The sequence below is a fragment of the Castor canadensis genome, chromosome X (genome assembly GCF_047511655.1).
Source record: "Castor canadensis chromosome X, mCasCan1.hap1v2, whole genome shotgun sequence".
NCBI lineage: Eukaryota > Metazoa > Chordata > Mammalia > Rodentia > Castoridae > Castor > Castor canadensis.
This window is the reverse complement of record NC_133405.1, coordinates 18,421,483-18,436,397: the sequence shown is the minus strand read 5'-3', so window position 1 is coordinate 18,436,397 and position 14,915 is coordinate 18,421,483. Positions and strand designations below refer to the sequence as shown.

At 36.5% G+C, this 14,915-nt stretch overlaps 2 protein-coding genes across 9 annotated transcripts in view; one reads left to right on the top strand and one right to left on the bottom strand.

Moving 5' to 3' along the window:
- Nucleotides 1–14,915, top strand: part of LOC109675936 (uncharacterized) — a 529,573-nt gene that overhangs the window by 118,255 nt on the left and 396,403 nt on the right. The window lies entirely within an intron of this gene.
- LOC141419870 (uncharacterized) overlaps nt 216–14,915 on the bottom strand; it is a 32,973-nt gene continuing 18,273 nt past the window's right edge. For 2 of the 3 annotated variants that reach the window (XM_074063922.1, XM_074063921.1), the window contains one exon: nt 216–6,357. In XM_074063922.1, the coding sequence (XP_073920023.1) occupies nt 216–3,773 (3,558 nt within the window). In that variant the 5' untranslated portion in view covers nt 3,774–6,357. Of the gene's footprint in view, nt 6,358–11,333; nt 12,213–14,915 lie in introns of those variants that run through there. The other variant, XR_012444587.1, reaches the window with a different exon arrangement.

Sequence of the window (14,915 nt, the reverse complement as noted above, 5' to 3'; positions counted from 1 at the left end):
TCCCCATTGTGATTTTGAAAGTTATAATCTGTGTCTCTAGATTTAAAGATAAACATTCAGCTTTGGTTCTCTGTTCAATTGTGGAAATTGTGTCCTCTACCCATGTCTTGATTTCTAGAGATTCATTCTGGGTCCATGACATGAGTGCATCAGGACCTGCCTGCATCCAGGTAATTACTGCTGGAAATTTAGCCATGGTCCATGAGGTGATTACCTCAAATACAGATTGTGTGGAGGTAATTACTGATGGAGACACACTGTTTCCATGGGGCAATTGTAGGAAATACAACTTCTTTCCAAAGCTCTTCTGATGTAGGTGTAGCCTGAGTCCAGGACATCACTTTTTCAGATACAGATTGTACCCAAGGATCTAATATTTGAAATTCATCCTGTATCAATGGTGCAAGTGTTTCAGATATAGACTTTAGAGATTCAGCCTGGGTCCGAGGTATGAATTTTGAATCCTTGGGCACTGGAAAGGGATCTACTTGTGGAAATTCAACCTGGGTCCAGGGTATGGTGTTTGAAGATGTAACTTCTGACCAGGTATTTATTGGGTGATATTCAGTCTTTATCCAGGATATTACTTTCAAATCTCTGTTGTCTATGCAGGGAGATAATGTTGAATATTCAACCTGGGTCCAGGGTCTGACTTTAGCTATTTGAGCTTCTTTCAAGGATTCTACCGGTGAAGATTCAGACTGTATCCTGTGTATGACTTCTGATGCTTTAGCACTCTTCCATGGGTTTATTTGTGGAGATTCAGCCTTAAACCATGCAGTTGCTATATTTCCCATTCTTAAGAAGGAATTAAATGTTGTAGAAATAACTTGTATGCACAATTTGACTGTTTCAGTTACAGGATCTGTCCATTGTTCTTCCACATGAATGCATGGTGTGCCTTCCCCAGGCTCAGACTCAACCCAAGGAGATATAAATGGAGTCTTAAATTCTGACTGGATATTTACTTTTGGAGATTCAGTCTGTATCTTGGATTTGACAGTTATAGTTTCTTCTTGGTTCAAAGTATTTATTAATGGAGATTTAGTCTGTGTCTTTAGTGTGACTTTATCAAGTAGAAATGTGTAAAGATTTGTTGCTAAAGATTCTGTCTGTGTCCATGTTGTAATTATATCAACTACTGACTCTGCCCAAGTATTTACTGCTGGAAATTCAGCTTGTGTCCACTGTTTGACAATTTTAGCTGTATCCTCTATCATAGGAATTTTAGATGCAGCTTGATGCTTGAATATACCAGCCTCTGGCAGTGTCCAAATCTTTACTTCTGAGAATTCACCTGGATTCCATGATGAGACTATTTCATAGTTAACTTCTGTCCAGGCCTTTTGTTTCTGAGACTTAGCCAGTGTCCACATTGCTATTGTATTAGCTTCAGGCTTTGTCCAGTGATTTGTTGTTGGGCTAACCGCCTTGTTAAAAAGAATGACTTGATTAAATATAGAGTGTGTCAAGACATTTGCTGCAATAGTTTGGTTTTGAATCAATTGTGTGAATATTTCTGTTGCAGATTGTACCTGAGAATTTACTGACATAATTTCAGCTAGGCTCCACAGGGTATCTCTACCAGTTACAGTCATCGTCAATGGATTTACAGCTGGTATTAGGGTCTGAGTCCACGTTGTGATTATATCAGATTCAAACTGTGTCCAAGGACTTTTTGCTAAAGAAACACCCTGAACCAATGGTGTTACTGTATTATCTATTGCTTGTATCCATGGATTGATGATTTCAGAATTAGCCTGAGCCACCTGTAACACAGTATCAGTTTCAAGTTTTGTCCAGGAATTTGTTTTTGCAATTTCAGCTTGATTCAATATATTAGATACAGCTTCTGTTGGATGCTTGACGTTTGTGAATTGACTATTTGTCCACTCTGTAAATGTATCAGTTTTAGACTGTGTCCAGTGATTTAGTGTAGATGCAGCAGATTGGTTCCACACTAAAACTGAATCAGATGTTAGTTGTGTCCAATGTCTTACTGTTGGAGACTCAGCCTGGTGCCACGGTGTGAATGCAGAAGAGACAGATTGAATCCCGGGGTTTACTGTTAGAAATTCAGACTGAGTCCATGTTGTGAATATATCAGCAATAAGTTCTGTCCAGGAAATTCTTCCTGGATATTCAGCCTGAGTCCACAGTACTGTTACTGTATCAGATACAAGTATTGTCCATAGATGTACTCCTTTTAATTCAGCCTGGAACCAAGGTGGTTTTATTCTATTTGATAAAGGCACTGTCCTTACACTTACTGGTGGAGATTCTAGAAGAAGCTTTGATGGTGTGATTGTATCAGTTACAGATTCTGACCACAGATTTCTAGATACAGGTTCACTCCGAAACCGTAGTGGTGTGATTATATCAGATACCATCCGTGGCCATAGATTTACTGAGGAAGATTCAGTGTGGGACCTGAAAGGTATGACTTTGTCAGACAAAGGCTCTGGCAATGGATTTCCTGCTAAAGATTTAAAAGCCTGGGGCTGCTGTGGGAGTATACATAAATGTTCTGGTGAAGATTCAGTCTGAAGCCATGATGCTGTTATTATTTCAGTTCCATGCTTACTCCATAGACTACATGGAGAATATTCAGCCTGCAGCCATTGTGTTGTGACTCTATCAGCTCTAGTTTGTGTCCACAAGTTTGTTGGTGGATATTCAGCCTGAGCCCATGGCAGTGTGACTGTATCAGATAGAGGTCCTGATGGAGAATCACTCTGGAGCCATACTGTGACTGTAGGAGCTACAGCCTTTGTCCAAAACTCTACTGTTTGAATTACAATATCAGTCCATAGTTTAATTGTATCTGACATAGATACACTCCATAGATTTATTGTTGGAGACTCTCCCTGAGACCATAGTGTAAAGCTATTGCTCATTGTCTTTGTTAAAGGACTTAGTACTGGAAATTCATCTTTGGACCACAGTTTTTCTACATCTTCTAGTGTGTGAACCCATTGATTTACTACTGGAAATTCATCTAATGTCCATATTGTGACAGTTGTAGATTGTGACCTGGGATTTCCTTTTGGAAATTCAAATGTTTTATTAGTCCACATAGCATCTATATCAGATACAGTCTCTGACCAGAGATGTATTTCTTGAACTTCTTGCTGAATCCATGGTGCAGTCCAAGGATTTATTCCTTGAGTTTTATCCTGAATCCATGTTTTGACTACATCAGATTCACCTTGTATCCAGAGGTTTGATGATTGAGATTCAGCCTTGGTAAAAATTATTTTTGTTTCAGATAACAGATGTGCCCGTGAAGTTGCTGGTGATTTAGTATAAGTCCATTGCGTGACTATATCAGTTTCAAACTGTTTCCTGGGATTTAATGCAGACTTAGTTTCATTCCACAGGGGGACTGTTCCAGTTTCAAACCATACCAAGGGATGTATTGATAGAGAAGCAATCTGGGTCCACAATGGCACTGAATCAAATTCAGAGACAGCCCATGTATTTACTGCTGGATATTTTGTCTTCAACCACAGCATGGCCATATTACTTACAGTTTTTGTTGAGGGACTAATTTCTGAAAGTTCAGCTTGGGCCCACAATGTGACAGTATCAACTACATTTTTGGTCCAAGCATATATTGCTGATTTATTCTGGGTCCATGTTGTCACAGTATCAACTATATGCTCTAAAAATGGAATTAATATTGGAGACTCAGCTGAGGTCCAAGGTGTGAAAGTATCAATTTCAGATAATGTCCAGGGATGTAGTATTGGAGATACAAACTGGGTTGACATTACGGATATACCAGTTTTATATTGTGTCCATGCCTTTAGTTCTTGAAAATGAAACTTTATCTATGTTGTAATTGTCCAATTACTTATTATTGGAGTTTCAGCCTGAGTCCATGATATGACTGTGTTAGTTTCAGAGTGTGTCCAGGAATTTATTTCTGGAGGCTCAGGCTGTGTCCATTGTTTTACTGTACTGTCTTCATTTTGTACCCTAGATTCAGATACATCAACATCAAGCTTCTTTAAGGTATTGGTTGTATAGCTGCTGTGTTGTATCCAGCCTTTTAACTTATCAGCCATAAATTGGGTCCAGGGACTGACTATTTCAATTTCAGACTGTATCCAATTGTTAGATGTTTGAGAGACTGTTACCATATGAGTATGCAACCAAAGTCTGACAGTGCCATCCTGAGTTTGAGTCCAAATTCTAGGTATAGTACGTTGGGTCCAAGAGTACACTTTTTGAAATTCATTTTTCTTCCTCTTTTTAAACATATCCATTTGTGTGCAGTACCAATTTAAGATTCTACCAGCTGTAGTCTCAGACCAAGAATGGTTTGTTTGAGACTCAAGTTGATTCCAGGTCCTAATTATATTAGTTGGTGTCTGAAACCAAGCTCTGACATTATTAACTTCTGGTGTTGTCCATGGTGTAACTGTATTAACCTTAGACTGCATCCATGGCCTGAATGTAAATGCTTCAGATTTTTTCCATGCTTGGATACTTCTACCTTCAGACTGAATCCCTGTTCTGACTATATAAACTTCAGGATGGATAAAATGTCTGGGAGTTTTAAAGTCTGTTTTTGTCCTCAGTCCTGTGTGATCAGACTTAGACCAGAACAAGTATCTAGCTGTACTAAATTCAGGTTGGCTCCATAGTATGACTGTTTCAATTTCATTTTGGGACCAGGACCTAATGGTTCCTGCTTTGGGCTTCAACCAATGTTTGTTTTTACTTTTTTCATCCTGGGTTCTAGGGCTGCCTATTTGAAATCTATGCTGAATCGAGGGTCTTACTTTTTCAGGTTTAGTCTCTATCCAAGGTTTGAGTTTATCAGCTTTCAGCTGAGTTAAGGGTTTTCCAAACTGGGTTTCTGAATAGGTCCAGGTTTGGACAATGTCTGATTCAGGCTGAGTCCAAGGTCTGCTCATAGCACCTTTAGACTGAATGAAGGACTCAATCACATTAGCAATTGAATGGCTCAAGGACCATACTGTATCTTTAGTTTTCATTTGGTATTTGAAGATAGTAGCCACATGCCCACTCAGTGTATCAATACAATCCATTTGGCTTGATGGTCTCATCTTACTGTCTTCATATTGGGTCCAATGTCTAGTAGAATCACCTTTAGATAAAGCCAAAGATAAAGGCATATTGAATATATAGGATATCAGATTTGATTTAGATTCAGGGAAAATCCAGTGTATATCTGTTTTTTCTACAGTTTCTTGGGATCCCAGTATATCCAACACTGGCTGAAACCATGGTTCCAAAGTATGGATTACTGTAGTATATGGGTTTCCAACTTCATTGAGTGAGGTCTGTGTCCATAATTCAATCTTGTTAACTAGTAAAGGAACCCATGAATGCATTTGATAGTTTCCTAAATTAGCACCAGTGTTTACTGTTTCAACTACATGATATGTTTTAGTTATAATGTGCTCTTTACTAGATTGATTCCACATCATTGTTTCTGTTTGATCTGGCACAGTGTGGATGTGTCCAAGATCTATAATCAGGGGTAATTTCTAGCCAGGATCTACCTATGAATTGGCCATGTTTAGGAAACACACTAACTTTAATTTGAGAGTGAACATTACTAATATCAGAAGAAACTTGGGATCCATCTCTGTCACTTGAAAACAGAATCCAGGATCCACCAGCATTAATTAATGATAGAGTAGGAAGCCCAGTTATGCCAGCAAATGGTTTAGTCCAAGATGTTACTGAATCAGTCATACTTTCATGTTGATATTTCATTGTATCTCTATACAGGTCTTGAGATACAGGCATATCAACATTTTGGGGACTCTGATGTCCAGAATTAATCAAAGATGCAGAAGTATCTACTATTGGGGTATTCCAAGGACTATTTATTTCAGGAAGATCCCACGTTTTGGCAATTGGAGAAGTCCAGAATTGTGCCATTGCAAATTTGTGAGCTGAGGAGAGCTGATCATTTTGAAAGTATAACTGCTCACTGCCAGGAAAAGAGTCTCCATTATTAAAAACAGAAAGCACTGGAGGAGGATTCCGTCGCTGTCTGTACACTGGGGAAGTGCCTAATCTTCTCCTCCATGACTGTACAGAATATCCATGGGAGGCCAAAACAGCAGAGCCCGTGTTAGAGCTAAGCCTGTCTTGCAGATCATGTACTATTCCAGGGAAAATACTGCAGAGTGGGGAAAACATAGGATCCAGTGGCTTCTGGGGTGCTTTGGCAAACTGTCTCCTCCATGATACATATGGGGCTGTCTTGATGATAAGAATAGGATCATGACATGCCATTGAGGATTCACTGACCAGGCCTACCAGTTCCCAGTGACTGCCAAAGAGACAGAGAACAGGACTGCCTTGCTGTACCTGAATGAGGAAACACAGATAATCCATATATACACAACAGATCATTGTAGTATAAACTATGGAATATATATATATATACTTTTATGTATGTCTATAAATAACATTTATAAGTTTTTCTACATGTTGTTTTATAAGTGGATTAAAATATTACATACATATTTTTTCTATCACAAATATATTACATATGACATAATGACAACAATAAAATGTTATATAGTACATGTGTCAAGAGCTCTAAGATACAATCTAGATACAAAATGATTATAACCCTTGTTAAAAGAGGAAAATGAAATGCTAAAGGGAAGTTAAGGAAAATTTCCAAATACTAGAAAAATCAGCTATGTTTTCAATATTATTAAGTTGATGTAAGTTTTCCCTCTAGTTGTATGTTTTTGTTTAAAAAAATCAAGTCTACATTTGTTTTTTAGGAATGAATATTGAAATAATTTCCTTCATCATGAATTTTCATAGCTTCTGCATCTTCACATATAACAATTTCTAATGGCAGTTTTATTTTTCACTCCCTATTTATTTTGTGTTGTTTCCTTGTGTTCACTTTTATATTTATAAATTTTGTCTTATAAACTAAATATATCACAGAAATGTCCCATTTGAGTTCCTAGATCAGGCACTAGTTAAAAATAAAACTAGTGGTGAACATATATTTTCAGTACTAATTTTTATGCTATTCTATATTCTCTGAATCCATAACTACCTCTTATATCTGATCACTTGTTTTCATACTCAAGTTATATTTCTGTAATTGAATTCTATATGAATTCTAAAAACCCAATCCCAGACTCTAACCACCAATTTGTTTTTCTCATTGTTTCTAAAGGTATTTTTGTAAGTTCCCTACTTCTCAGTGTTTTCTCAATGAAAATATTCCTGCTTTGTTATCTTAGTATAAATGTCTCTATCAATCCTTACAGAATTTTACATGTATTTCTATAAACAACCCCAATGGTAACTTTGCCCTTATAGTAAGTACCCAGCAATCTTCTTGGGGGTGACTCCAGATACATAAGTTATTATGTTTAGCCATGTGGATATGTTGATGGTGGCAGAATGAGAGGTCCAGAAGCTTAACTGATAACTTCTTGATACTGGTCCCAAAGTTATTGTGTTCTGAAGGAGCAGAGATGGAAGGATGTGAGATATGGGTTATTCTCTCTTGTACTCATTTTATAGCATACCTTCCTAAGATTCATAGAGTATATCTTTAAATCATTACATAGATTTTGTGAAGTACTTTGACATTTCATTCCTTGTTATTTCACATGTATTTATTTCAACTTGTATTTCTCATATACTTGTTTTTCTGTTTTCTTTATAGTGAGTAGACATTAATTTTAAGCACTGACATTATCTGTGTTTGCTCTTGCAAAGTGGAGTAATATGGACCCAATTGTTTATAAGATTTTCATGAACTTTGTTTTATTTCTCCACTAATTTGCTTTTTTAAAAGTATCAATTTTATGAACGACATGATACAGCAGAATATGATTTTTGTGGCTTACTCTGATATTGGTATACTCTGCAGTGTCTGTACAGGCAGTTATAACAGCTTTTCCAGAAGATACTATAAGTGTGAGAAAGTGGAATTTCTTTCCTCCTAATAGGGTACTGCAGGAGGACCACTCCTATGTCTCCTTTGACTGGATCTTTTCCATCTTATGGATTAAAACTGGGATGCAGGCAGATTTTATGGCCAAGTAAAATACCCTCTTGGTCAATGACTCCTGAAATATCAGAGAGCAAGTGCTTCCTACTGGAATAGAAAGGTGAAGAATAATACAGTAATATTAAAGTAAATAAAATCAATAAGGTCTCAATTAAACATAACTGTTTGCCAGTGTAATGTCTTTACTTATTTAACAGTGTAATCCAATGACTTTCTACTTTGTATTACTGTACTTTTACCTTGAATAGTGTTTAAATTTTAAACCATCAAACATTCCTACAGTAATTTTACACGAGACAAAAAACCCTTTACTGCATTAAAGTTCAATGTGAATGTAGATAATAATAAAGCAGTTCTAAAATGTGTATATAGTATGGTTCTTTTTCTTATGGTTTTAGCTATACTCACAATTTAGTCAGACAGCTAGCTGTGGACAGGATCCACCACCGACTCAGAATAATGCCTTGGCAAGTTTCATCCATGGACACTAGCCATGGGATGTTGCTGGATGCTGACAATGGGGCAATCGTTGGGGTCAATGAGTTTAACCACTGCTTTTGAGAATTAGGTACTATAAAGGGTCAGATGGGGAAGAGGTAAACGTAACATAAAAAAAATCTTGTTGAATGATTAATGAGAAATGTCAACCTATTTTTTTTGTTTGATGAAGAGGGAAATAGGAGGAAGAATGAGAAGAGGTAAAAATAAGGGGGAACAAAATGTAGGATAAGATAAAATAGGATCATGAAATAAAAATAGGAAATTAGCTAAATGACAAAGACAAGGGGAAAAAAAGGAACATACTTTAAAGTTTGATGGAAAACAAAAACCAAGTACTAAGACAAAGTCTCAGTAAAGTCACGAAAAAATTCCCAATTACATATAACTTACCACCACAGCAGTAAAAAACCAATCTCCAAAACTTATAGAAGCAAAGTGGAGCTCTCATCATGGTTCAAGAAAGTGTGAATGCAAGGTAAGTTTCTAGGAGATAGCTACAAAGGTTGAGATTGAAATTTCAGGCTATAGAATGTCTGACATCATAAAAGCTATTTATGAGACATATGTATTCCTTTTATTATGATCAAATGGAATATACACATAAGAAATAAATGGTGTTAAAGGAAAAGGTGTTTTTTAAAATTAAAATTGAGGTGAATTTTTATTCTTTATTTCAATATTGCCAGTTTCACATACCGTAAAAAGTTATGGTATACTTGGCCTTCCTTTGGGACACTTTTTATTTATCATATAATAACTACTAATTAAAGCTAATTATAGATTTATGTGACCTGATTAAAAATAAGTTAATGGAATGTTGATAATGTTTAAAATCACCTATAGATCAATATAAAACCATATTTACATGTTTACTCACCTACTCACACATATCCACCACCATCTCTCAATTAAAAACTTACATACAAATATAGAGGAAACAATCTCTATGTTGAAATTCGCTTCCTACCAATGGAAATCTGGCATAAGAAAAATCTACTGTGCAGTTGGCATTTATATAAACTCATATAGAGTATACTCTCATATAGAGTATCCTTTGTCCTAGTAGAGTTTCAGTTTGGAAGAAAATTGTATTACTAAAGTTAACTTATTCTAAACAGCCTAGAATAACTAAAATCAATTTTATAAACGTAAATTTACATTTCATATGATGTGTGTCATGAGATAACAGGGAGGAAATGTCATGATATCAGAGATCAATTTTATTTCATCATTCTACTTTGCATTTTCCTCAGAAAGCAGCCTAGGAATGATTTCAAATTAACTTCTTTATTAATCTTCATGCTCTCACATAAAATGGCAAAAAACAAAAGGACTTAGAGGAAAGTATTAGTGAACCAGCAAAATTTACTAAAATATCCTACCATAAAAGTTTCAACATCCCTTATATTAGCTGAATATAGACACTCAATGATCATCTCTTCCTCTACAAAAAATAAAACAAAACAAAACTAGCAAATACATATCTATATTTTAAGATGGGTAGAACTGGAAATCATTGAGAGAAAGAGATAGGAGCCATATAAGAAATAGAGACCAGGATCAAAGTCACAGAGAGTAAAATAAAGAACACTGATTTCTGTTCTTGAGCCACAAAAGATTACCCACCACGGGTAAATGGGAAAGTTACAGAAGGCTTTATCATTGTGGACACCAGAAACTAGCTACAGACAGGCAACCTTGTAAAACCACTTAGGGGAATTGTGCAATCCACACAAAAAAAGAGGAACTTGCATTATCTTTCCCTCAAATTCTAGAATTAAGGCTGCTATAAAGTGGACAACTCCAAGGGGATTTACTTCCCTGGAGAACAATGACAATCTTGCCTCATACTGCTCTCTGGTATTGATTCCACACAGTGTATCTGAAAGAAACTGTTTGGCTGAGCTGCCACCCCAATCAACCTAAACCACCAGTATAAGCTATCAAACTCCAGGGCCAGCTAAACTGCTAATCTAATAAATCAAGAGTGTGTGCCCTCCTTTACCAAATTCATAACTGGCTTGAGTAGCTGCTGCAATAGTCTGGGCTATTTAGATGTCACCAGAAACTATTGGACCTGAGTGTGTATTCCCTGCATCATGACCTCTGCTGCCAATGACAGTCACTGTTCGCCTCTAGGGCACACTACTACTGCTGTGCTTGATGTGCTTGTATCACCACGTTCACTGTCAGAGTGATTAACAGTGACTGGGCAGTCACTTTTACTGTTTCTTGTATATGATAGCTGCCTGGACCACTAGAATAATTCCTTCATACAGCTGGAAAAGATACACTAAGGCTTTATTATAACATCCAAAACAAATGTAGCCTATCGAAATGATACCACATATTTTCTTCAAAAGAAATTCATGTGTATTGAAAATAACATAAAAGCAACAGAAAAATGATCAACAAGAAAGGCAAAAATATGAATATAGAGTCACAAAAATATGAAAAAAGTGAGGTAGAATGATATTACTCCTGCATGGTGAACAGAGGTAAATGCTATAATTCTATTTATTCCACAAAATTTGTTTATCAACATACTTCAAAGAAAAAGATACTGAAAAATGCCAGATAAAGTATTTTTTAAATGATTGTAAGGAAATTCAAGAAACACAAAAACAATGAAATTAGAAAAAATATATGATATGAATAAATATTCAGCAAATAAGAGATGTAGAAAAATAATTGAATAGAAATCTTTTTTTATTTATCCATTTATTCACATTTGGGCTATTTCTGCCCCCCATCCTCCGCCCCCACTCTCTCCCCCCCTTAACCCCCCTCACTTCCAGACAGAACTTGTTCTGCCCTTTTCTCAAATTTTGTTGAAGATAAGACATAAGCAATAATAAGAAAGACAAAGCATTTTTGCTAGTTGAGATAAGGATAGCTATACAGAGATTCCTAGCATTGCTTCCACACAAGTCTGTTACAACCCAAGTTGATTCATCTCTACCTGACCTATTTCCTAGTTCCTGATCCCCTTCTTATATTGACCTCTGTCCCTTTAAGTCTTCTGTATTATCTCCTCTGCAGTGGGGACATCAAACATTTTCATGGTTTGGGTTTCCTACCTTTCCCCATTCCTCCCATATGTGCTCTCCCCTTCTCATGTGACCCAAGTCCAAATACATTGCTGTATTTGCCCTAGATCTAAGTCTACATATGAGAGAGAACATATGATTTTTGGTCTTCTGAGCCTGGCTAACCTCACTGAAGATGATCTCCAGTTCCATCCATTTACTTAAGAATGATAAGATTTCATTCTTCTTCATGACTGACTAAAATTCCATTGTGTATAAATTCCACATTTTCTTAATCCATTAGTCAGTAGTGGGGCATCTTGGCTGTTTCCATAACTTGGTTATTGTGAATAGTGCTGCAATAAACATGGCTGTGCAGGTGCCTCTGGAGTAATCTGTGTCTCATTCCTTTGGGTGTATCCCCAGAAGTGGGATTGCTGGATCATATGCAGATCTATGTTTAGATTTTTAAGAAGCCTCCATTTTCCAGAGTGGTTGCACTAGCTTGCATTCCCACCAGCAGTTTATGCAGGTCCCTTTTCCCCATATCCTCGCCAACACCTGTTGTTGGTGGTGTTTTTGATGATCAAGCCACCATCTTCATCCAAATTCCCAGGGTTGGAAACCTTGAAGGAGTGGCCCTACTTGGAAAGGAAAGAGGCCTTTGAGAAGAATCCATGTTCCTATTGTAATAAAGATGAACTTTGGAAAAGTTATTGCTCCAAACTCTTAAATAAAATGGACTGATTTTAGCCAAAATATCAGAAGGCAGTGATTGATAATGACATTGTAGAGGACTAAGGAGGTCTGGAGGCCTCCACAGCTCTCTTGGCTTCAATCATTTCCCTCAGAAGCCCCAGGTAGTAGTGTAGTGTTAACAGAGAGGACAGACAGGTTAGGACCAGACCTCTTCCCGCTTTTCTGATGGCTTACTGGAAACTCCCCATCTGACCCCAAAGACTGACAAAGGGATAGTTGTTAACCTTTACCTCCAGGTGGGTGCCCAGGTCAGTTGAGCAGACAGTGGCCTTATCACAGCTTACCTTCCTGTTTGCCCAGCAATGGTATTCCTTAGTGACCTCCCTGGTTCTTTTCCACTGGCCCGCTACATCTGTCCGAAGCCTGTATGTGGCAGTGGGCTCTAGCTCTCTTGCTAGAGATGCACTCCACAGGCTCTCTTCGAATAAAGCCTTTGCTGATGTGGAGCTACCTCCCACCTTTCCTTCTGTGCTTCTCTTCAGTCTGGCAATAGTGATGAGGGGTGGGGTGGGGAAGGATATCAGAGGGATTGATAATGACTTTGTGGAGGACTGAGGAGGCCTGGGGGGCTTTGATAGTCCTCTAAGCTTTTGATGATAGCTATTGTAACAGGGGTGAGATAGACTCTTAGTGTCATTTTGATTTGTATTTCCTTTATGGCTAGAGATGGTGAGCATTGTTTCATGTGCTGTTTGGCCATTTGAATTTCTTCTTTTGAGAAAGTTCTGTTTAGTTCAGTTGCCCATTTCTTTATTGGTTCATTGATTTAGGGAGAGCTTAGAAATCTTGAAATGGAAAAACTCCATGAGTCAAACAAACATGAGTTTAGGGCCTGGGGTTCAATTGAGAGAGAATTTGATAAGTATGTGTAAGATCCTGTTATCAATCACCAGCATATAAAGCAAATTAATAAAAATTAAGTATTATAGATGAAAGCCTCCACAACAGACTAGATGAAGTAAGAAGAATAATTAAACTTGAAGACAGTCTCTTTTGAAATATCACACACAGCTACACACACACATAGAGAGATAGATAGATAGATAGATAGGTAGATAGATATACACATATACACACTTAAGTGAGGGAGTTGTGTTACATCATTGCGTGCAAGACAAAGATAAGTTGAAGAAAATGCAAGAGGAAATACCAAATTACATTTAATGTGATAAGCAGATCTATAAAACTTGTAAACCAAGAGACAATGGAATGACAAACTCTAAGTTCTAAAAGAAAATGATTATTAACCAAAAATTTTATATGAGGCAAGCCTGCCATTCAGAATGAAAGGAGAAATAAAGAACTTACAAAATCAGCAAACCTTGGAGGTAATCATGATAACATCACCAGTCTTCCAAAAGATGCTTAAGTAGCCCTACATCCCGAAGTGGAGAAATTTAACTATAATCATGATAGCATGTGAAAGTTCAAATCCCACCACAAGAACAGATTCACAAGGAAGAAATGAAAAAACAAAATTTACTAATGCAATAACCATCCATCATACCATAAAGATGAGTAAGACAGGAAGAAATGCATAAAGAATACTCAAAACATTTAGAAGAAAATGAAAAAATGGCAGACATAAGTTCATATATTTCAAAATCATCATTTTTCCTTCCCTCTCTCCTCTCACATTTTACAAACTATATTTGACAGGTTTCACGATGCTACCTTCATATAAAGTGTATTGCATGTATATAAATGAAGACAAAGTTTTTAAATAAGCATATACTTATATGTATATACACTGACACACTGAACAAATTAATGTGCTTCATTCTTGTTATCTTTGTTGTTTTGTAGCACTGGGTATTGAACCCAAGGCCTCCTGTATATGAGACAAGCATTTTTCCAGACTTAATTTTGTTTTTCTTTTGTATTTTGTTTGTAAGATAGGGCCTCATTAACTTTGTCCAGAGTGGCCTGGAATTTGCCATCTTTTTGCCTCTACCATCCACATATCTGGGATTACAGACATGTTCCTATGTATGTATGTATGATGTATGTATAAATGGCTATTACAGTGAATCGAATTCAGATATCCATGATTTTGCATAGTTACCTTGATCTATGATAAGACAACATGCAATTCATTCTCTTTAAAATATCCATGCTAAATGCAGTATTTCACTATAACCCTCAAATTATACTTTAGATCTTTAGACTTGTCCTATAGTCTTCAGTTTGTACCCTTTGACATATATCTCCTGACATCCTCTTCCATCTACATCTTCCAAGTACTCACTGTTTTGTTCTATATCTATTCAACTTTTTTATTTATTAAATTATGCAGGTAAATGAGATAATGAAGTATTTTTGTTTCATTTAGGCAGATGCCCTCTGTCTTCATGTCTGTTGTGGACAATGATTGGAACTTCTTTTTAATGATCAGTGATAGCACATTGCACTTCATGTATGTGTGTGTAAATCCCATATACGAGGGAGACAGTGTAGTATTCATTTTCTGTATCTGATTTTATTAAATAAAATGTTCTTCATTTTCACCTTTTTTGAATATCTTTTACTTAATTATATGTAAGTTGAAAAGTTAAAATTATATGGAAAGCTAATACATAAACTTT